This window comes from Podarcis filfolensis (assembly GCF_964270895.1).
Source record: "Podarcis filfolensis genome assembly, chromosome: 7".
In the NCBI taxonomy this organism is placed as follows: Eukaryota; Metazoa; Chordata; class Lepidosauria; order Squamata; family Lacertidae; genus Podarcis; species Podarcis filfolensis.
The window spans coordinates 1211747-1234385 of NC_139603.1; the positions used below are offsets into that span (position 1 = coordinate 1211747).

Below are 22639 nucleotides of genomic sequence, written 5' to 3' on the forward strand. Positions count from 1 at the left end.
ACTAAAATTGTTTAAGTTATTATTTAAAAAAAAGAGTTGAATGAAAATAAGGCTTATTTTAAAAGGAATGTTAAGAGATTAGGATTTGCTGAATTAACAGGTTGAACTAGAGAACAAGAAGGGGAGGTATGAGGAAGTCAAAGAAATATGTTATTGAAAGATTGTTATTGAAATTGATTTGTTTTTAATATTTTTCTTTTTCTTTTTCTTTTTGTGTTTATATAAAATTGGAAAATCTAATAAATATTTATATATCAAAAAATATAATTATAATCTGTTTTTTTATTTTGTTTTGTTATTAGTAAGAAAATTGGGGAATTCGTGGAAGGGAATTTGGGTTGACTTTAGAAAAAGGTTTTAAGAATGAGTACTGATGTATAAATATGGATGTTTATAAGTGAAAATTGGTTTTTTCTTTAAAATGAACTAAATATAAAAAGGTTAAAAATTGGGGATAAGAACTTGTTGAACTAACAATTTGAATTGGAATATAAGAAGGGGAGGTGTGGGGAAGTCAGGGAAATATGTCATTGAAAATATGGATTGTAAACTTTATGTGCTTTTTAAAAAATTTTCTTCTTCTTTTTTTTGATTTTTTTTACTAAGATGGAAAATTTTAATAAACATTTATTTAAAAAAAAAAAGAATCATAGAATCATAGAGTTGGAAGAGACCACAAGGGCCATCGAGTCCAACCCCCTGCCAAGCAGGAAACACCATCAGAGCACTCCTGACATATGGTTGTCAAGCCTCTGCTTAAAGACCTCCAAAGAAGGAGACTCCACCACACTCCTTGGCAGCAAATTCCACTGTCAAACAGCTCTTACTGTCAGGAAGTTCTTCCTAATGCTTAGGTGGACTCTTCTTTCTTGTAGTTTGGATCCATTGCTCCGTGTCCGCTTCTCTGGAGCAGCAGAAAACAACCTTTCTCCCTCCTCTATGTGACATCCTTTTATATATTTGAACATGGCTATCATATCACCCCTTAACCTCCTCTTCTCCAGGCTAAACATGCCCAGCTCCCTTAGCCGTTCCTCATAAGGCATCGTTTCCAGGCCTTTGACCATTTTGGTTGCCCTCCTCTGGACACGTTCCAGTTTGTCAGTGTCCTTCTTGAACTGTGGTGCCCAGAACTGGACACAGTACTCCAGGTGAGGTCTGACCAGAGCAGAATACAGTGGCACTATTACTTCCCTTGATCTAGATGCTATACTCCTATTGATGCAGCCCAGAATTGCATTGGCTTTTTTAGCTGCCGCGTCACACTGTTGGCTCATGTCAAGTTTGTGGTCAACCAAGACTCCTAGATCCTTTTCACATGTACTGCTCTCAAGCCAGGTGTCACCCATCTTGTATTTGTGCCTCTCATTTTTTTGCCCAAGTGCAATACTTTACATTTCTCCCTGTTAAAATTCATCTTGTTTGTTTTGGCCCAGTTCTCTAATCTGTCAAGGTCATTTTGAAGTGTGATCCTGTCCTCTGGGGTGTTAGCCACCCCTCCCAGTTTGGTGTCATCTGCAAATTTGATCAGGATGCCCTTGAGTCCATCATCCAAGTCGTTGATAAAGATGTTGAATAAGACCGGGCCCAAGACAGAACCCTGTGGCACCCCACTAGTCACTCTTCTCCAGGATGAAGAGGAACCGTTGATGAGCACCCTTTGGGTTCGGTCAGTCAGCCAGTTACAAATCCACTGAGTGGTAGCATAGTCAAGACCACATTTTACCAGCTTCTTTACAAGAATATCATGGGGCACCTTGTCAAATGCCTTGCTGAAATCAAGGTAGGCTACATCCACTGCGTTCCCTTCATCTACCAGGCTTGTAATTCTGTCAAAAAACGAGATCAGGTTAGTCTGACATGACTTATTTTTCAGAAATCCATGCTGACTATTGGTGATCACAGCATTCCTTTCTAGGTGCTCACAGACTGTTTGCTTAATGATCTGCTCCAGAATCTTCCCTGGTATTGATGTCAGACTGACTGGGTGGTAATTATTTGGGTCCTCTCTTTTCCCCTTTTTGAAAATAGGGACAACATTTGCCCTCCTCCAGTCTGCCGGGACTTCGCCTGTTCTCCAGGAATTCTCAAAGATGACTGCCAGTGGTTCTGAGATCACATCTGCCAGTTCTTTTAATACTCTTGGATGCAGTTCATCTGGCCCTGGAGACTTGAATACATCTAAACTAGCCAAGTATTCTTGTACTATCTCCTTAGTTATTCTGGGCTGTGTTTCCTCTGCTGAATCATTTGCTCCAAATTCTTCAGGTCGGGCATTGTTTTCTTTATCGGAGAAGACTGAGGCAAAGAAGGCATTGAGGAGTTCAGCCCTTTCTGTGTCCCCTGTTTGCATTTCACCATCTTCTCCTCTGAGTGACCCCACTGTTTCTTTGTTCTTCCTTTTGCTACGAACATACCCATAAAAGCCTTTTTTGTTGCTTTTAACCTCTCTAGCAAGCCTGAGTTCATTCTGTGCTTTAGCTTTTCTGACTTTGTGTCTACACGTGCTGGCTATTTGTTTGAATTCCTCTTTGGTGGTTTCCCCCTTTTTCCATTTTTTGTACACATCCTTTTTTAATCTTAACTCAGTTAAAAGTTCTTTAGATAGCCACCCTGGCTTCTTTAGGCACCTTCCATGTTTCCGTCTCATTGGTATTGCCTGAAGTTGTGCTTTTACTATAGGGCTTTAAAGATTAAAACCAGCACCTTAAACCTGACCCCGTACTCCACCAGGAAACAGTGTAGCTGGTGTAGCACCAGGTGAATGTGATCCTGCGGCGAAGACCCCGTAAGGAGTCTTGCTGCGGCATTCTGCACACGCTGGAGTTTCTGGGTCAGTCTCAAGGGCAGCTCCACATAGAGCGAGTTACAATAATCCAGTCTGGAGGTGACCGTCGCGTGGATCACAGTGACGAGGTCAGGGTGAGAGAGGTAAGGAGCCAACTGCTTAGCTTGGTGGAGATGTAAAAATGCCGCCTTTGTTGCAGCTGCAATCTGCGCCTCCATGGAAAGGGAGGCATCAAAGTTGTGCCCCCGGCAAGGGATAGGAGTTGGCCCCCCCAAGCCCATACCATCTCGACCGAGCCAAAGGACCTCTGTCTTCAAAGGATTTAACTTCAACCGGATCCCATGCAGCCATTCAGCCACGGCTTCCAGTCATCTGAACAGTGTCGTCGTTGTCGTCGTCGCCTCCTCCTCCTCCTCCTCCTCCTCCTCCTCTTAAAACAGCTCTATGTAGCCACTTAGTATGGCCTCCACTATTGCTCTCTTTCCCCACAACACATTGTATCATAAGTGTCTGGTGTTGGTAACAGGGAAGTTTATAGAGGGAGAATGCTACAAGTCTATATATAGTCTTGGAGGCTAATCAGATATAATCTTTGTCAATTTCACTCCTGCAGCAAAGGTTCTTGCCAGTTTCACTGCTGCTCTTTTCAGCCTTTGCAATGGGACTCGATAATGTGCAGCTGGCACTGAATTATCCAGGGCTAGCAGCTAGGTACACAAGCCTTTGTTCGAGACAGCGAAGGCGGGAGACAGGCGTGTACATATTCTGTGGACAGAACTGAAAACAGCACCAAACTTCTGAGGAAACCAGGGGACAAAGTTCCCATATCTCTGCCTGGATCCAAAAAGTGATGAGTGGAAGTAAATAGTGCTCTTTTGCAAACGTGCTAAGAGAGAGGACGCCACACTAACTATAAGGGGTAGGCTCTATAGCAATCCTCTTGTGAAAGGAGAACATGGATTTAGTTTTCCTCTTCTCATTCAGTGCTCTGAACAGCTCTTCCACACAAGGAAGAAGGGCATTTTGGGATCCATCCCTCACTGCAGTTCCCTTGCTTGTTGCAACCTTCCATGGGTCTCCACTTGCACACATTACAAGCTGGATCCTGAACACAAACTGGTTCTGACCTGATCTTCTAAAGAGAGAATTCTGAGTCTTCTGCTATGCTGCCATAGAAATTAAATCTGATGAGGACAGGAATGTTAGCATTGCAGCTGTACTGCTGCTGTAACCAGTTAATACCGAGAGTATTTCAGATGTGGTAATAGTCCCTTAGAAAGAGCTAATATGAAATATTTCAGTTAATTTCTTTCCTTATGCAACAGCATCAGGCCAGAGAAGCTGCGGTGAAGGAGGAGTAGAATTTGCAGTCTAGGAGCAGCAGTCTGGAACGGCTGTGTGCAATCCTTTAACCATCAACCATTTCCCCTCTGCACCTCCCCAGCTCCACTTATGAAGCAAGCTTACTTGTGGGTGTCCTGGCTGGAGGGGCAAAGGTGTGGGGGAGGAAAAGTGGCTGATGAGAGAAGTAGGCAGAGAAAGATTTATGCACGTTAAAATGTGCAGATAAGTGAATTCATTTGCAAACTCCTCAGGTACATTAAAAGGCACCATCCAAAATGATAATTCATTTGAGTTCCTTGAGTCTATCTTGAGGACGCCATGAGACAATCCGCTGTACATTTTCAGAATCAAGTAAGTATTTTGACAATTGCTTGTCATGCTGTCCAAATGCTTATTCTACAGCAATAGGATAATTATGGTTATCTTTTCACATCCCTCTGAATGAGACTTCTCTCATTCAGCCCTGTCCTTTTCAGACTTGTGCTTTTAATGGCTTCATCTCTACACCCGGTGATTATTCAAAAGAAAAGGCTGTGCCCTAGTCAAAACAAAGAGTTTTGATGAAGAACAAAAGAATCAGGGAACAAAAAATTCTGTTTTCCTAACCCCTCTATCATGAGACAAACCTGTTTCTGAATGGGATGTGACTGCCTGGGTTTCCTCCCCAAAATCAGGCAATGCACATGCTCATGAAACAAAACCCAGGCCAAGCACCACATCACACATACCTAAGGACACCTCCCTCTTCTGGCGTACTATATCAGGCCTCCTGGAGAATGATCGCAACGTGCCAGTCTGCGCTATCAAACCTCTTGAATGGATGCAGTCCTATCACTCACTCGATCAAGACCAGGATGCCGAGTCCAATCAGATAACAGTATCCCCAGAAACTTTACCAGCCTGGCCTCCAGTAACTATAAATGAGGTCAAAAACCTCATTATGCAGCTAAAAAACAATAAAGCACCAGGCATTGATCACTTGCCTCCAGAACGCTTGAAATCCAATATTGATTGGTGGGCACCCCTGCTTGTGGTAATCTTCTCACTTATTGACTCATCTGGTCTACTCCCAGATGCCTGGGCCACAGCGGTATATTCAAAAAGGGCCTCACATCTGATCTGGCTAGCTACAGACCAATCAGTTTGTTACCGATAACTAGTAAACTATATGCAAAGCACTTCTATAACAAACTAGCCAACTGGATAGAGGATGAGGCTATTCTCACCGAAGAGCAAGCAGGAGTTAGGCGAGGCAGATCCACTCTAGATCATTGCTTTGTTCTAGCACATCTCATAGACAAGTAAGATAAGGAACCACGTGGTGTGCTTTACGCAGTTTTCATCAATTTGAAAGCTGCATTTGACTCAATTTCGCGAATAAGACTCTGGGATAAGCTGAACTCCTCAAGTATAGACAAAAGACTACTGTACTTGATTGTAGGGCAGCAGCTGAAGAAGGAACAAAAAGGGTTTTCTTGTGTGAGTTTCTTGTGGCTGATTAGCTGCTCTCCCTGTGCAAAGGTCAGAGGGGGCAGGGCTTCTGTTGAGGTAGGTGATTAGCTGTGGGAGGAGCTTATCAGAGCTTGTAGGGCAGCAGCTGAAGAAGGAACAAAAAGGGTTTTCTTGTGTGAGTTTCTTGTGGCTGATTGATCCATCTTTTAGATTTAGGGGAGCTAGTCTCAAACGTTTGTTGGTGGAGACATAGGTTTTTTTGGGGGGGATTTATTTGTCCTGTCTTCACGCTTTTTATGATGGAGGACCGCTGTAGTCACCCCCAACGACACGTTCTCAAGATGGAGGGTGAGGGAACAGCTGCAGTCGCCTGTGGTTCCTGCGCAATGTTTGCCATCTTGCCAAAGGTTGCAGGCAGCTTTACCTGCAGCAATTGCATGTTGATTGCCCTCTTAAAAGACAAAGTCCAGCAACTGGAGGAACGTGTAGCTAGTTCCAAAGAATTAGAGAGCTGGAGCTCTTCTTGGAAGCAACAGAGCACACCGTCTCCACCAAGGAGGAGACAGGGGACTCCCCTGAGAAGGAGGCTAGTTCACCAACACAGGAGCCAGATATATGGAGAAACGTGACTCAAAGAAGTAGGAGGCCCAGGGTTCGCTCTGATTGTTTAGAAATACACAATCGCTTTGAGGTCCTCTCCCCTAGCATGGAAGACGAAGAGCAGACTCCATTTGAGGATCTCTCCCTCATTACAGTCGATCAGGTATATGAAGACGAGCAGCAAAGTCAGTCCGCAGGGAATGTGCAGGCGACCTTGGAATGGACAGCTCACGGAAGAACCCCGACCAGACCTAAGAGGAGGCGTGTAGTGGTTATAGGGGATTCCCTACTGAGGGGAACAGAAGCAGTGATCTGTGGGCCTGACAAGATGTCTCAGGAAGTGTGCTGTCTCCCCGGGGCTAAGATCCAAGATGTAACTGAACGACTGCAAGGAATCATAAAACCCACTGACAAATACCCCTTCCTCTTGGTTCATGTGGGAACCAATGACACTGCAAGCAATAGCCTCCAGAAGATCAAAAGAGACTACGAAGCTCTGGGCAGGAAATTGAAGCAATTAAATGCACAAATTGTCATCTCATCTGTCCTCCCAGTTGAACGACGTGGCCCAGGGAGAGAGGGAAAAATAGTGGAAGTGAACAACTGGCTTCGCAAATGGTGTAAACAGGAACGGTTTGGATTCTTAGATCACGGACTGCAGTTTCTTGAAGATGGACTTCTGGCAAGCGATGGGCTGCACCTCACAACGGTTGGGAGGAATGTTTTTGCCAAAAATCTCAGAAACCTCATCAGGAGGGCTTTAAACTGACTAATGTGGGGGAGGGAGACAGTGCTCCTGAAGGTAGGAGTCTATCAATTGATGAAGATGATCATCCAAATGTCATAGACCGAATGGAGCAAACAGCACGCAGACCTAGTGGTGGGAGGAAAAAATCCTTAAATAAGAGACACGGGGGAATGATTAATGGACTTCAATGTCTGTACACTAATACGCAAAGCATGGGAAATAAACATACTAGGACTCAGTTTCTTGACTTTAAGAAAGCCGACTTCAAAAAACTTAGGGAAGTGCTGGGTGAGATCCCATGGACAGTAATACTAAAAGGAAAGGGATTTCATGATGGCTGGGAGTTTGTTAAGAGGGAGATAGTAAAAGCACAACTTCAGGCAATACCAATGAGACGGAAACATGGAAGGTGCCTAAAGAAGCCAGGGTGGCTATCTAAAGAACTTTTAACTGAGTTAAGATTAAAAAAGGATGTGTACAAAAAATGGAAAAGGGGGGAAAACACCAAAGAGGAATTCAAACAAATAGCCAGCACGTGTAGACACAAAGTCAGAAAAGCTAAAGCACAGAATGAACTCAGGCTTGCTAGAGAGGTTAAAAGCAACAAAAAAGGCTTTTATGGGTATGTTCGTAGCAAAAGGAAGAACAAAGAAACAGTGGGGTCACTCAGAGGAGAAGATGGTGAAATGCAAACAGGGGACACAGAAAGGGCTGAACTCCTCAATGCCTTCTTTGCCTCAGTCTTCTCCGATAAAGAAAACAATGCCCGACCTGAAGAATTTGGAGCAAATGATTCAGCAGAGGAAACACAGCCCAGAATAACTAAGGAGATAGTACAAGAATACTTGGCTAGTTTAGATGTATTCAAGTCTCCAGGGCCAGATGAACTGCATCCAAGAGTATTAAAAGAACTGGCAGATGTGATCTCAGAACCACTGGCAGTCATCTTTGAGAATTCCTGGAGAACAGGCGAAGTCCCGGCAGACTGGAGGAGGGCAAATGTTGTCCCTATTTTCAAAAAGGGGAAAAGAGAGGACCCAAATAATTACCGCCCAGTCAGTCTGACATCAATACCAGGGAAGATTCTGGAGCAGATCATTAAGCAAACAGTCTGTGAGCACCTAGAAAGGAATGCTGTGATCACCAATAGTCAGCATGGATTTCTGAAAAATAAGTCATGTCAGACTAACCTGATCTCGTTTTTTGACAGAATGACAAGCCTGGGAGATGAAGGGAACGCAGTGGATGTAGCCTACCTTGATTTCAGCAAGGCATTTGACAAGGTGCCCCATGATATTCTTGTAAAGAAGCTGGTAAAATGTGGTCTTGACTATGCTACCACTCAGTGGATTTGTAACTGGCTGACTGACCGAACCCAAAGGGTGCTCATCAATGGTTCCTCTTCATCCTGGAGAAGAGTGACTAGTGGGGTGCCACAGGGTTCTGTCTTGGGCCCGGTCTTATTCAACATCTTTATCAACGACTTGGATGATGGACTCAAGGGCATCCTGATCAAATTTGCAGATGACACCAAACTGGGAGGGGTGGCTAACACCCCAGAGGACAGGATCACACTTCAAAACGACCTTGACAGATTAGAGAACTGGGCCAAAACAAACAAGATGAATTTTAACAGGGAGAAATGTAAAGTATTGCACTTGGGCAAAAAAAATGAGAGGCACAAATACAAGATGGGTGACACCTGGCTTGAGAGCAGTACATGTGAAAAGGATCTAGGAGCCTTGGTTGACCACAAACTTGACATGAGCCAACAGTGTGACGCGGCAGCTAAAAAAGCCAATGCAATTCTGGGCTGCATCAATAGGAGTATAGCATCTAGATCAAGGGAAGTAATAGTGCCACTGTATTCTGCCCTGGTCAGACCTCACCTGGAGTACTGTGTCCAGTTCTGGGCACCACAGTTCAAGAAGGACACTGACAAACTGGAACGTGTCCAGAGGAGGGCAACCAAAATGGTCAAAGGCCTGGAAACGATGCCTTATGAGGAACGGCTAAGGGAGCTGGGCATGTTTAGCCTGGAGAAGAGGAGGTTAAGGGGTGATATGATAGCCATGTTCAAATATATAAAAGGATGTCACATAGAGGAGGGAGAAAGGTTGTTTTCTGCTGCTCCAGAGAAGCGGACACGGAGCAATGGATCCAAACTACAAGAAAGAAGATTCCACCTAAACATTAGGAAGAACTTCCTGACAGTAAGAGCTGTTCGACAGTGGAATTTGCTGCCAAGGAATCATAGAATCATAGAATCATAGAGTTGGAAGAGACCACAAGGGCCATCGAGTCCAACCCCCTGCCAAGCAGGAAACACCATCAGAGCACTCCTGACATATGGTTGTCAAGCCTCTGCTTAAAGACCTCCAAAGAAGGAGACTCCACCACACTCCTTGGCAGCAAATTCCACTGTCGAACAGCTCTTACTGAAGAAACTATAGGGCCCGTAGATGGCGCATGGACAACCAGCTAATTGAACAGGTCAAAGTTTTCAAATATCTTGGCCTTATTTTCCAGTCTACAGGGTCATGGGGAACACACCAGAAATGTGCAAAGGAAAAAGCATCCCAAAGTGCCAAAATTCTGACACGCTTTTTCCACACAAAATGTGGTAAACATATACTCTCAGTCCTGGAAGTGTTCCAAGCTAAACCCCTAGCACAGTTGTTACATGGGGCTCAGATCTGGACAGGCACTCACCTTGCATCTACGGAAGCTGTCCAATCAAAGTTCTTAAGGCAAATTTTCTCTGTACCACCCTGTGCCCCAAGCACATCATTGCGCACAGAGGCTAATCTTCCCTCAGTAGAATTACGGATCTGGACACTTAACTCTTGGCTTCACCTAAATTCAAATCCCCCCAGTCTAATATCCCTAGTGCTGCAAGATTGTCACAAGAGCGCCTGGACTAAAATTGTCTATCAAAAACTTCACTCTTGTGGTTTATCACCACAACAGCTACTCACTTTGGGTTTTAGTAAAGCAAACAGTCTAATTTGTCAACGCCTAAATGATATCGAGTGCCAGAACAACTTGGCCTCAATAAGGAAATTTTGCCCATGGTATGCCTATTTTCCACCTTCCTTCCCATTTTGAGACTCTGGCACCCTACCTGCATAACCTAGCAATTCTAAAATATAGACACGCTTTTACTCTCACAAGATTGAATGTATTGCCCTTGGCTGTACTTGAGGGACGATTCCAACAGATTCCACATGAAAAACTCTTATGTCCCTGTGGAGATGGCAGTCCCGAGTTGGTGGCGCGTGCCCTTCTGGCTTGCACTCTTGATTAAGACTTGAGGAATGAGATTATCACCCCTCTTTTATTGTCCATTCTAGGTCGCTCAAGCACTGCCACAGGGTCCTTTCTCTTGGCAGATCAAGATGAGCAGGTGACAGCAAAGGTTGTAAGGTTTTTAGCTGGGGCAATCAGAATAGGATCCACTATTTGACTATTGATTCAAAACCCTAAAATGTATTTTAGATAACTGACTTTTTATTTCTATTCTTTGTATATTGTATTGTTTTATTGCTATGGCCAATAGCTGACGCAAATAAAGATTCATTCATTCATACCCCAGAAGCTTTTGCTCCTTACAGCCTTCTAAAACAGGTTGCTAGAAGCAAGCAGCCAAGTGGGGGCCCTTTCTTGATTGATTCTGTCCTTCTACAGTACCGAGGGAGAAGGCATTTTCAGACTGGTTAGGGTAAGGCAGAGGGAGCCAATGTGATACCTTCGAGACATTATTGGACTCCAGTTTCCACATCTTCCCCAGCCAGCATACTCAATGCCCAGGGAAGATGTGAGCTATGGTCCAACAATATCTGGAGGGCCCCACACTGGGGTATAGCAAGGGGATAATGACCTCTGTGACACTGAGGTATTCCTCCAAAAGAAACCTTCTCCCTGCAAATAATGGGCTTTGGCAAGACAAGGTGCAGCCTGTTCGTCTTCTGCTGCCAACCACAGATACTGGACCCTTTGCCCATTCCCCAAACCACATGAGAGCCACTGTCCCATGGGGCTTCCATGGGGCTGGGATATTGTTCAAGTGACCCAAACACATAGACATGAACGGGCGCCATAATGACTTTAGCTTCCTATGGAGTTTCTGAATAGTACTCACACACTGTCCAGCTATGCCATGTTTAAAACTGCTTTTAATACTTCCTTCATTTTCAAATGTGATTTGCTCAGTGGCCTAGGAGGTCTCGGGTGAGAAACACTGGACCAGAGGTTATGAGCACAAAGTGCTGTTTTGTAGCCATGCCATGTATACTGAAGCAGAAAGAAAGAGGGTGCAACTCCACAAAGGGCTGATGCAGGAATATATACTGATGCTTCAAAAGCAATTACTATGCACCTTTATGGAAAACTGGAGACTACAGGATAAATCTCTACAAGAAAATGTGATACTTAATTTTCTTATTTTAAAAAATCCTACGAGACTGTATTTGAGCACTTGGAAGGAGAGGGAGAGAGTGAGTGAGGAACAGGGCAAGACAGATAGAAATAGAGAAACCGCTAGTAGTGGCTCTTTCAAGATTTTTGTCAGCTCAAAGGTTCACTTCTGGTTCCTGACCTGAGACCACACACAGACTAGAAACATCCCTGATCCACATATCCAGACTTGCACATGAACTTACGGTAAGTATGCACAGTCCAAGCACAGAGAGATTTATTCTGCTGGGCTGCGTGACAAATTGCTAATGGGCCAAGGCACAGATTTATATAGCATAGCAAACAAGTACAGTGGTACCTCTGGTTACGTATTTAATTTGTTCCAGAGGTCCGTTCTTAACCTGAAACTGTTCTTAACCTGAAGCACCACTTTAGCTAATGGGGCCTCCCGCTGCTGCCGCGTGATTTCTGTTCTCATCCTGAAGCAAAGTTCTTAACCCGAGGTACTACTTCCAGGTTAGCGGAGTCTGTAACCTGAAGTGTTTGTAACCTAAAGCATCTGTAATCCGAGGTACCACTGTATATGTATTTGTGGCTGCAGAGGTGAACAATGGGAACCTGTCTCATTTTACCTAAGTCTGGCACTAATACCTTCCAAGCTTACCTCTTCAGGGTTAATTTCTCTTTTTTTGCTGCAACTCCCAGCCCCCCCCCCCCCGACCATTAGCCATGCTGGCTGGGGCTGATAACGGGAGCCACAGTCCAACAACAACTGGAGGGTAAGGTGTTGGCTACAGAGGCAGTTTTAGCTCAACAACTTTGGGTCTATCCAGAGTGTAAATGACAACTATCCAGAGTGTAAATGACACACCACTGTGTCTCCAGTTACTATGGGCAAGGACACTGTGGTTCTCCTAAACAAAAAACATACCTGTATACGAGGGTCAGCGAACATTCCTATATGATACAATGGATGAACATTCTTGAGCTCTGTCTGCAATTAACAGCAGCCAAATTGAAAGAAATCCACATAATTACAACCTTGCTGCTAAAAAGACTTCTGCTACAGACACACTTTCCCAGCTAAACACTTGCTGTGCAGCTCACTGTTGTTAGTTATAAATAAAAATGAATGGAGGGAGAAGTTTTGTACACTACAGTGGTACCTCGGGTTACATATGCTTCAGGTTACAGACTCCGCTAACCCAGAAATAGTACCTCGGGTTAAGAACTTTGCTTCAGGATGAGAACAGAAATCGTGCTCCGGCGGCACAGCAGCAGCAGGAGGCCCCATTAGCGAAAGTGGTGCTTCAGGTTAAGAACAGACCTCTGGAACAAATTAAGTACATGACCAGAGGTACCCTGTATTAGTGTTTTTAAAATCTTCAGAACTCAAAAGACATACAAAAGATCATCAGTTGCATCTGAGTAATTTCTCTCTCTTAGCTTTTTCCTGGCTCCTACTGCATCCCTTGGCCCTGTTTCACTTGCTTCCTTTGCTTCCCATACTATTTAAGTTTTCGAGGAAAACATGCAATATGCAGATCCAAGGCTCTCCACTATAAGTCCTGCCTCCATTAGTGCTGCCAGGTAGGAGGGTAAATATCTGCAACATTACACTGTCTGAAAGTGAAGAACTCTGCAGGGTAAAATCTGGTTTAAAACTACTAAGCTGTAAATTATATATGACATTGTATTTTTAAAGCCCTGTTTTATGTATGCACACAAAGTGTGATGCATCTACAGTTATGTACTCATCATTTTTATGAATGTTATTTTATGAGTCATTTAGTGTGCATTTTGAACAGCTGGTTTTAAATTGTTGTGTTTTTATCATTTCATAAGCGATGTTGAAGGAGGGGGGTTGTATATCCTATGAAGAAGAATTTAAATGGGAAATAAATAAGTAACATAAGATAAGGTACCAAGTGGTTGCTTTGAATGAAGCACTTCAAAATTGTAAAAATATAAAAGCTGCAGCACACAGATAAACATGTAAAATTTGAAATAATATGTGATCCACATCTACCTGTCACAAGCAATGCCATGAAATTCCTATGGGGATTTTGAGATGGATAATGAAATCAAGGAGACTGCAGTAATGGAAGACTTCAATTACTCCAATATAGGCTGGGTACATATGTGTTCTAGTCACAACACAGAGATTTTTTTTATTTTTAAGATACCCTAAATACCCTGGTGTGAGATTCAAGCGTTGTTGTACCAACCGGGAACAGTGACTATGCGCTATCAAATGCAACATGTATGAAAGTGGACATTTGCTGGGAAGGTCAAACATGGTCACAAGTGATTTGAAAAGAGGAACTTTGTAAAAAGGACATTGAAAGGCAAAAACAAGGGAGTGAAGTTTCTCCAAAAAGTTTGGGGGTTATTTGAAACCATGGTAATAGAAGCTCCATTAACATGTATTCCACAACAGATCAAAAAAGGTACACTGGGGCCAAGAAGATTAACAAGCAGAGTCAGACTGGTTAATGAGCAGTCCCTCCCATCAAACCCCTCCACCACCTCTCCCCCCCAAAAAAAAATATCCGAAGCAGGGGATTTCCCAGTGCTGTTAACAAAGCATTTACCTGTGGCCAAATAGATGATGTGAAAAAGCATGTCCTTGCCTTGAACCACATCCACCACCACGTGGGAAAAACGGCTGTTGTCTTCCATGAAGTAAGGAAAGGGTGAGATGGGCTGGATCACTTCATGCATCAAAATAAATTTCTGGGCATCTTGGAGATTCCTCTCTGTCAGATTCAAATATGCACCCTGGTCCATGGTGCCACACTGAAAAGGCATAGGTTTTCTACTATTGTCATAATAAAAGATTTAGCGAATGAAGACAAACCCTTCATATCCCTAGATAAGAGAATCCCCAAGCTAGTTCTTACATAAATTTGTGCAGTAATGACTGGTCATTGAGCTACACAATGTACTTCAAAGAAAAATGTTTTTCCACACTGGCAAGTCATTCATACTTCCTCTGCAAATATATGACAAAATAAATATAGCAAATAATACAATTAAGGGCAATGAAAGAAAAAAGGCAGGAGGAGGTTTTTTTGGTGGCCATATACATGTATCCCAAATATATGGGAAGAGAATGTAGGGTTTTGACAGATGCCTCCTCCTGCAGCTGCAGCAGCAACTCTTCAAGGGCCCTCTTCTCTGCCATGGGGCCTCGCCTGAGACAAAAGCCAGGGTGGAGCAGGAAATTCCTTGCCAAGCTCCATCTTGCCAGACGAAGAGAGCTGGCCGGAGGCAGACCGTCTTGCTGTGTTCTCTCAGGCTGATTAGGAAGAGGATGACCTACATATCCTCAAATTCCAAAGGGTCTAAAATCATGCTCAGATTGAGGGTAGATTTGTCTACATGTTTCCACACCACCTTTCTCCTGCCTGTACAAAGTTGCCTCCTTCCTTTCCACACAAGAGGCATGCAGAGGAGGATAACAAGCAGAAATAATTGTTTTTCCCCTCCTGTTGAGCAACCTCAAGGTTTCCCTGCCTTCATGTTGCCTCTGGCACTTGTACTTAACAGCCAATTAGTCACTGATGACTCTGATGGCTCAGATAGGACATCTTCCTTTTTTATTTTTCAAAACTGTTACTGGTGAGTTAGTTTAAAGTTATTTTTTTAAGAATAAAATGCTGCATGTGGTTACATTTAAGCAATCTTTTCTTTTTTAAAAAAACCAACAATCTACTTTAAAGAACAAAATCAAGTTGTGAGGTTGGTCTGAGGAGGGGTGGGGTTCATGATGTCCTAAGGCAGCAGCCAACCCACAGTTTGTCTGAAACAAGACAATTGTTTCATAAAATAAAGTCTTTAAGCTCTCTTTGGCTTTTAATACTCAATCATTTTCTTCTTTAAATGAGGACTGGGTGTCTTGTTCGACATCTGAAGGGGAGAAATTATCCAGTTCTGTATCCACTTGTGACTTCACTTGTGTTTGGACAGAATAATTTTGTCTCCATAGAGATGAAGTTGGGGAGAACTTGCTAAAGCCTCCATATAAAAATGGGCATTCTGCGTTTGCACACTGCCTACTCAGATTCAGTGATATTTTTCTAAGGACGTTCAAAGAGTACCATGTCCTTTCAAAGTTTTTCTTGCATTCCTGAGTGGGGGCTGGGAGACACTTGCAGAGAAAGAGTTGTACTACTGGTCTCATCAAGCCTCATTCTATTGCTCTTAACCTTCCTTAGAGGCTTCTCCAAAGCAGGGATTTCCAAGATTACCTCATGATTTTAGGTGACTTTTGATGGCAATTCTAACCCCAGGTCTTACCAACTTTGGCCACTGTTTTACCAGTCCAAGACTTCCCAACCGGACACCCAGTGTATATAAGAAGCAGATCCTGAAAGGGCCACGGGTAGGAAACTAAGGCCCGCGGGCCAGATCCGGGGGAATTGCCTTCTCAATCTGGCCCACAGACGGTCCAGGAATCAGCGTGTTTTTACATGAGTACAATGTGTACTTTTATTTAAAATGCACCTCTGGGTTATTTGAGAGGCATTGGAATTCGTTCATTTTTCCCCCCACAATATAGTCCAACCCCCCACAAGGTCTGAGGGACAGTGGACCGGCCCCCTGCTGAAAAAGTCTGCTGACCCTGTGCTAGGCAGTGCTTTTCTCAGGGGGTACTCAAGTGTACACAGTCCTGGCACCTCTTTTTTGTTGTCAAAAAGTGTGGCACTTAGTGTAGCAACTTCATGGTGAGTGAAGTTTTACTAGAAAAAAGCACTGCTGATAGAGCTATGCCACAACTTGACCCATGTAAACCTTTGGGGTCAAAAATAGTGCTTTTGGTGAGACAGAGCTTTTTTCTTCAGTTGTGAGCATGTTCACCCCTTCCCAACCCATTAACTATAATTGTTTCTCTGATTTTCTGTTACTTTGGATTGATTTTTTATTTAAACGTGTTTTCTTCCTGAGGACTGTTTTGAGGCTCTTAAATATACATATATTGTTTTATTGGCTTCAAAGCTTAGCTCTAAAGAGAACTACACAACATTGCAACTTTTCAAACAGATTCTATTGAAAATTAATGGATTTGGTTCCTGACCTCAACTCAGGATAGGTATGAGAAACAAGAACATGGCAAGTACACTGATGGAGAACAATGGCTCCTCTTTTTAGGGCCATTTGTATGCACCCACACGGATGTCAATGTGTGACACATGTCACTCAAAATACCCAAATGAAGCTGTTTTTTAGCAGCATGTTATCATTAGAGGTGTACATCAATGCATGGTAAGGACAGAGATCACAACTGCAGTTGGACAGAAATATTTCCCTGTAGTCATAATGAGTACAGGGCCATCTTCACTCTTGCAAAACAACTAATCCCGTTTTAAATATCGTTTTTATAAATTTATTCCCCCTTATTTTTGATCTCTGGAGTACACTATAGTTCAGAGTTAAAACTGGATGCACATTTTCCAATTTAATGAAAAGATTTACTTGCAGGGTATTAAGGGTAATTAATATAACTAATGAATAAATTGAAGTGATGCAAACCAGTAGTTTTTGCTGCTCTAATCTTGCTCCCCTGATCACATACTCCATAATGCCCAAGTTGAAACATGGCAAAATCACCAACCCTCGGGGTGGTCACCTGCCATGTGTGATGTGCTGCTTTGGATGTGCTTCCTTCTTAGTGCAGAAATGCCCTCAGTGATCTCTGAGGATGGGAAATTCTGGAGCTTGTTTGTATCAGGTGATAACATATCATTCATTCAACCAATGTAGAGGCACGGAAGGTAATTACAAGACCTCAGAGGATGCTGCTTGGAAGGCCATTTGCTTAGAGCCTCACAGAATATTCATCCATTTATCACTGTACGCTAACACACACTCTCAAGTCACATTAGTGGGAATGATGGCTCAATTTGCTCATGTTTTATTCAGTCCATAGCCACATTGCCCATGACAATGGTCTGCTTTATTCCCTGGTCTAGATTAATGTCACCCATTACCAAGTGGCTGCTTAGGAAGATTTCTGCCCATTGGCTCAAAGTGAGGCTGGGCACACCACCTTCTGGTGAACCCTCACAGGGGCATTTCCTATAGCAATTTAGAGAGAGCTTCTTCCTAATCATCCCATCATGACAAGGAAACTGGAAGTATGCTGGGCTGACACACAACAATCCGCCCATCATCTCAGCTACTTTTTAAAATGCAATAGCAGTTTAAAGACAATTCATATGATTCAGTACCTCCCCCCTGCCCCCACCCATTTCCCTCCAAGTACCTGAAAGTTGGGGTTAGGGTTGGGGTAAGGCAGCCAAGCAGAGCGGGAGTTCTCTTGGAACTTAAATGGCCCACTGAAGACCTGAGTTATTGCAGTCATGTTGAATACACAAACGGCTGAAACTGCTATGCTGTTCCTTAAAAAAGAAGAAGAAACACACACAACCAACACCACACACAAACAAAAGATGAAGTACTTCACGCAGACTGAAATACACCTCTTTCCCTTCATAGCTATAAAAGGGCACTGCTAGCATGTTAACAAAGAGGTGGGAAACCCAAGGTCCTCCCCGTGCTGCTGACTACAGCTCCTGATCAACAGCTGGTTGGCAGATGCTGATGTGAGATGGAGTCCAACGATATCTGAAGGGCCACAGGCCACCCCTGTGCTAATAGCCACATGTAATTCATCTGTGAAAGAAAGAGGCAAGAATGGTGTGGTTTGCTCATTGTCAATTATGGGGTTGGCAGGGAGAAAAGGCATGCTTGCAGGTGCAACATCTTACTTCATTTGTTTGTCCAAACCCCTCAAAATTCTGGATCTAAGGAGGGCTGAAAGCTCTCTCTACTTATCCAGCATTTTTTTAAACAGCTATCACCCACTAACATAAATTGAAATAACGAAATCTGCCACTCTGAAGCTAATAAAAAACTGTCTAGGTGGTGTGTTGTTCGATAAGAGATTGAGTGTTTGGGGGGGGGAGGCTCATTTAATTTCATTTTACACAGGTTGTACAATGACAATAAAGGTGTTGTTGTTGTTGTTATATTATTATTATTATTATTATTATTATTATTATTATTATTATTATTATTAGCTTCCATTTAGATCCAGCGTCACTGCAGAACAGCATCTCTATGCTTCTTGACTGACTAGCCTGTGTGTATCTTAAAACACATTAAACATTTGTTTAAGATCATCATTGACCTGGGTCGGCTAATTACCCAAAGGTTCTGCCCTCCAGGGAAAGAGATGGCACAATGTAGAGCTCCTAAGTAGGAGCGCTTTCAGTTGAGTGGCTCAGATACAGGAGCAAATTACAAGCTGGTGCTGTCAGAAAAGCACAAGGAAAACTAGCTCAGCAGAACAGCAGATTGAATTGGAAGTTTTAAGAATATTGATAAAAAGTTTAGCTGAAGCAAGATAAAAGATCTTCAGTGCTGAGTGGAAGCAGATATGGAAGTACTTCAACTAAATAATTCATGGGGTAAAACACCAGCATTATATTTCTTTCTAAGAAAAGATGTAGACAGGAGTTGGTAGACTTTTACACAAAACATTCTGTTTAAGTGAAACTGTTAGAGCAATCCTACTCCCTAAAAAAAGTATTCCACTACCAACACTGGGGCTACCACAACTACCAGAAAGAAGTTGATTTATATAAATTGCATTGGCTTCCAATTCAATTCAACATGTTGTTCATTGCCTTTAAAGCCCCTCCCCCAACCCCCAACTTAGGACCAAACTTATTTAAAGGACTGCCTTCTCCTGCGTGACCTTGCCTGGACACTCAGATCTTGGAGGACGGCCCTGTTATTACAGAAAAGGTCCTGTGCTGCATTCTCAGCAGGTGAAGCTCAGCTGGTGGGAACAGAGGACCAAGGTCTTCTCCTCTGCAGGCTCTGGAACTTTGCACCCTGCCTTGAGAGGCCCTCATGGGTCCTCCTTGGTGACATCTGAACAGTATTGCTCTTTAGGGCCTTTGGCCTATTATCAACTGCTCTCCCACCCTACATGATATTGATGCTGCGCTGTGGTGACTATAGGTGTTTCCTTGCCTGCTTGTTTTTATGCTTCTTTTGTTTTTAAAAAAGGATCTCATGATTGTTTTTAATGGACTTGTTAGTAGCACTGAAGATTCTTGATGAAGCCGAAAGCACAGGAGACAAATATTTCAATTAATAAATAACTGCTCCCTTAGACATATAATCACAGACTCATAGAATTGCAGAGTTGGAAGGGACCCCTGCGGTCATCTAGTCCAACGCTGCAATGAGGGGATCTCAACTAGATCATACATGACAGGTGGCCATCCAATCTCTGCTTAAAACTCCTTTCAAGGAAGGAAGTTTCCATTTAGTTGTGTTAAACTAAAAACTCCATCAACAAAAGTTTTCTGGTTTGAGAAGTTTGCCTGCCCTCAGGTCCTGCACTTCTATAAGCAATGGATGGATGTATTCCATCAACACTTCCTATTCCGTTCCTCCAAGAGCCCTTGTCTCAGAATTTTTTCAGTATCAATTCTATTTCCCAGGAGGAGCAGGCAGCACAACTCTTTTCTCTAATTCATTCTGAATATTCTAGAAATAAAAATATTTCATAAACTACATACATATTAGTGGTAAAGATCCCGTAGATTAAGTCCAGTTCTGGCAGGAAGAACGTACTCTGTAATTCATTGTAGTAAAATGGGATTTCTCCAGGGCGGGAGCAGTTCAAACGAGCTTTCATGAAGGTGGTCCAGGTGTCCTCCAGCAGGAACCTGCCTCCAATGTCATTCTTGCAAACTCGAGCAGCTCGGGAAAAGACTATTTTGCCACAGTCATACTCCACTGCGTTCTCTCGGAAGAAGAAATAGACGAAGTTCCCAATGTCATAAGACGACACAAAATTTGGTTCTGAAATGCATCAATAGACAAAATATCAGAAAACAACTATTTTCAAAAGGAGAAACAAATGTTACACTGAACTGCTGTTGCTGTTTAAAAGCCACATCTACTTGTGATTGTGACAGTACCTATCTGTACATTTAAATTGTTGATGCTTTATTTATTATTTTATCCCTGTTTAGGGAAGCTTTTAATGTTCAATGCATTATTGTATTTTAATATTTTGTTGGAAGCCGCCCAGAGTGGTTGGGGAAGCCCAGCCAGATGGGCGGGGTATAAATAAATTATTGTTATTGCTGCTGCTGCTGCTGTTGTTGTTGTTGTTGTTGTTGTTGTTGTTGTTGTTGTTGTTGTTATATCCTGCCCTTCCTCCTAAAGAAGCCTAGGGCATGGCTTGAGAATATTCCAGCCGGGTGGTGCTCACTCCTCCACGCTCAGCTGCCTTACAGACACCTGCTCTTTTAACTGGTTCCATCCATTCACCCTTCAGGTCCTTCCTTTGGAAAGGTCTTCCGCTGAGTCTTTTAGTCCTCATCCCCAATTGTAATCAAGCTGAAGCACAGCTGACGCATTTGTACACATTCGTCCCTTGCCATCTTTGTCTCTCTCACCATGTTGTATTCCTCCATTTCCAGTTCCTTGGGGATCAAAGCCGTCTTTTGTGCTTTTGCTCACTCATCTCTGTAAATTGCCATGTGCATTAAAATAATAGCAATGAATTTAATGATGCAGTCCAAAGACTGAGAAGGAGTCCATGTGCCAAGGATCTTTGTAGCTGACAGTGCAGGAGACTGAACCCATGACCTTCTGCTCACAAAGCAAGCCCTCTGCGACTGAGCTGTGGACGTGTCCCTGCCTCTTCTTACACTCTCTCACCTCCTCTCTATGTTTTCCTCTCCTTTTCCTCCCCACTCACCCCCTCCTTCCATGCTGAACTGCCAACTTTAAACCATCAGTGGTTGAAGACTTTCCCAGAGTCCGGAGAAACAGGCAACAACCTTTTCAAAAGCACCAAGAAAGGACTTGTGCTCCTTCAGAACAATATTTACTCACGTAAACAACCAGTTGTCTCTGCACTCACCATTAAGCCACTTAGAGTTGTACTGTGCAGTCCGGAGAGGAGGAAACACCCCCAAGCTGCGATAAATTGCAGGATCCCTTCCTGGGAAGTCCATGACTGTTGCTGCATATAGCTCACCAGTGCTTGCAAGCAGAGCGGTGGAGTTGTGCTGGGGGCTGTATGGACAGCGAGCCATGCCGCTGATCTGATCATGCGTCTCTTCCAGGTTATTTAGCTGCAGCGGAGGGAATTAAAACCATATTACTGAGCAGGAAACCATAAATCAATCTACAACATTACGTGCCACAACAGAGCGTGCATCTCTCTGTCCTCTCACACAGAGCAACAACCACTTTCTAGCTCTGTGGTGAGTATCTGAAAACAGAAGGCGGCACTCCCACTTGCACACTTTGCAATCGAAAGAAATCTAATAGAAAATCACTAGCATTAACTCTAATTGCATTGCATGGTCTCCCTGTTCATGATACCATCTGTGCATCAAATTCAAACAGTAAGAATGCAAAGAAAGGTGTTCTAAAAGGAACCTGCCCCATTAACTGGAGTACACTAATCTCAGCAGCATTGTGGGACTAGCCTGTTTCCAGAGTTAACCCAGCAGAGATATGATGGGATATGGTTCTCTTTTGCTAGAATTCTTTTGCTTTCATTACCAGCCTCAAGCCTTCAGGATACAAGCAGCTTATAAATGAATACATAAATGAGCACAAAAATAAATAATTTCTAGCAGAAAATAAAACCAGGGGCAGAGTGATAGATCTCTTGGTGTAGGAGGCTCTGCCATCAAACATGCATCCAGAATCTATGTTCTGCTATGTTATTTTTCTTCCCAAGTTCTAGACATTGCTCAAAGCGAGAGGCACAGTAGTGTAGGAAGCCCCCAAAGGATTTTTTTTAAAGCTCCAAAAAAGTTACATGTTGCATTTAATATGGGATTTCTAGTGGATCCAGGGACTAGCAAATCATCACAGGTACTGAAGGTATGAGAGGAGATGCTATACTGGGCCATCCTTAGAGTACTTATTTTTCTACTCTTGCTTCATTCCTGTCAATTTTCTGACTTCTGCAGCATATTCAGACAAAATATGACTATTTATGCACTTTTCAACCTGATACCTAAAAACATTTGCCTTGTTAACTGCCAGTCCTGTACAGACATTCTGGATACTTACAACATGGTTGTTGGATCAACTAACTGCTCTTACTTAATATCCTCACAGGTATATAGAAAGAACCGCACACAATTCTGCTCCTTGTCTCTGAGCGGGTATAATTCTGCAAAGCATACGCACATCATGACCAAAAGGTTTATATTGTGCTTCTAGATAGCATAAAG

General features: G+C 43.1%; 1 protein-coding gene across 5 annotated transcripts in view; it reads right to left on the reverse strand.

Moving 5' to 3' along the window:
• SEMA5A (semaphorin 5A) overlaps positions 1-22639 on the reverse strand; it is a gene marked incomplete at its 3' end in the record, with an annotated part of 148389 nt that overhangs the window by 38370 nt on the left and 87380 nt on the right. For all 5 annotated transcript variants that reach the window (XM_083624292.1, XM_083624293.1, XM_083624296.1 and 2 more), the window contains exons 7-10: positions 21307-21520; positions 19949-20234; positions 17617-17752; positions 13943-14147 (exon numbers count right to left, since the gene is read on the reverse strand). In XM_083624292.1, coding sequence (XP_083480418.1) covers positions 13943-14147; positions 17617-17752; positions 19949-20234; positions 21307-21520 — 841 coding nt within the window. The remainder of the gene's footprint in view (positions 1-13942; positions 14148-17616; positions 17753-19948; positions 20235-21306; positions 21521-22639) is intronic.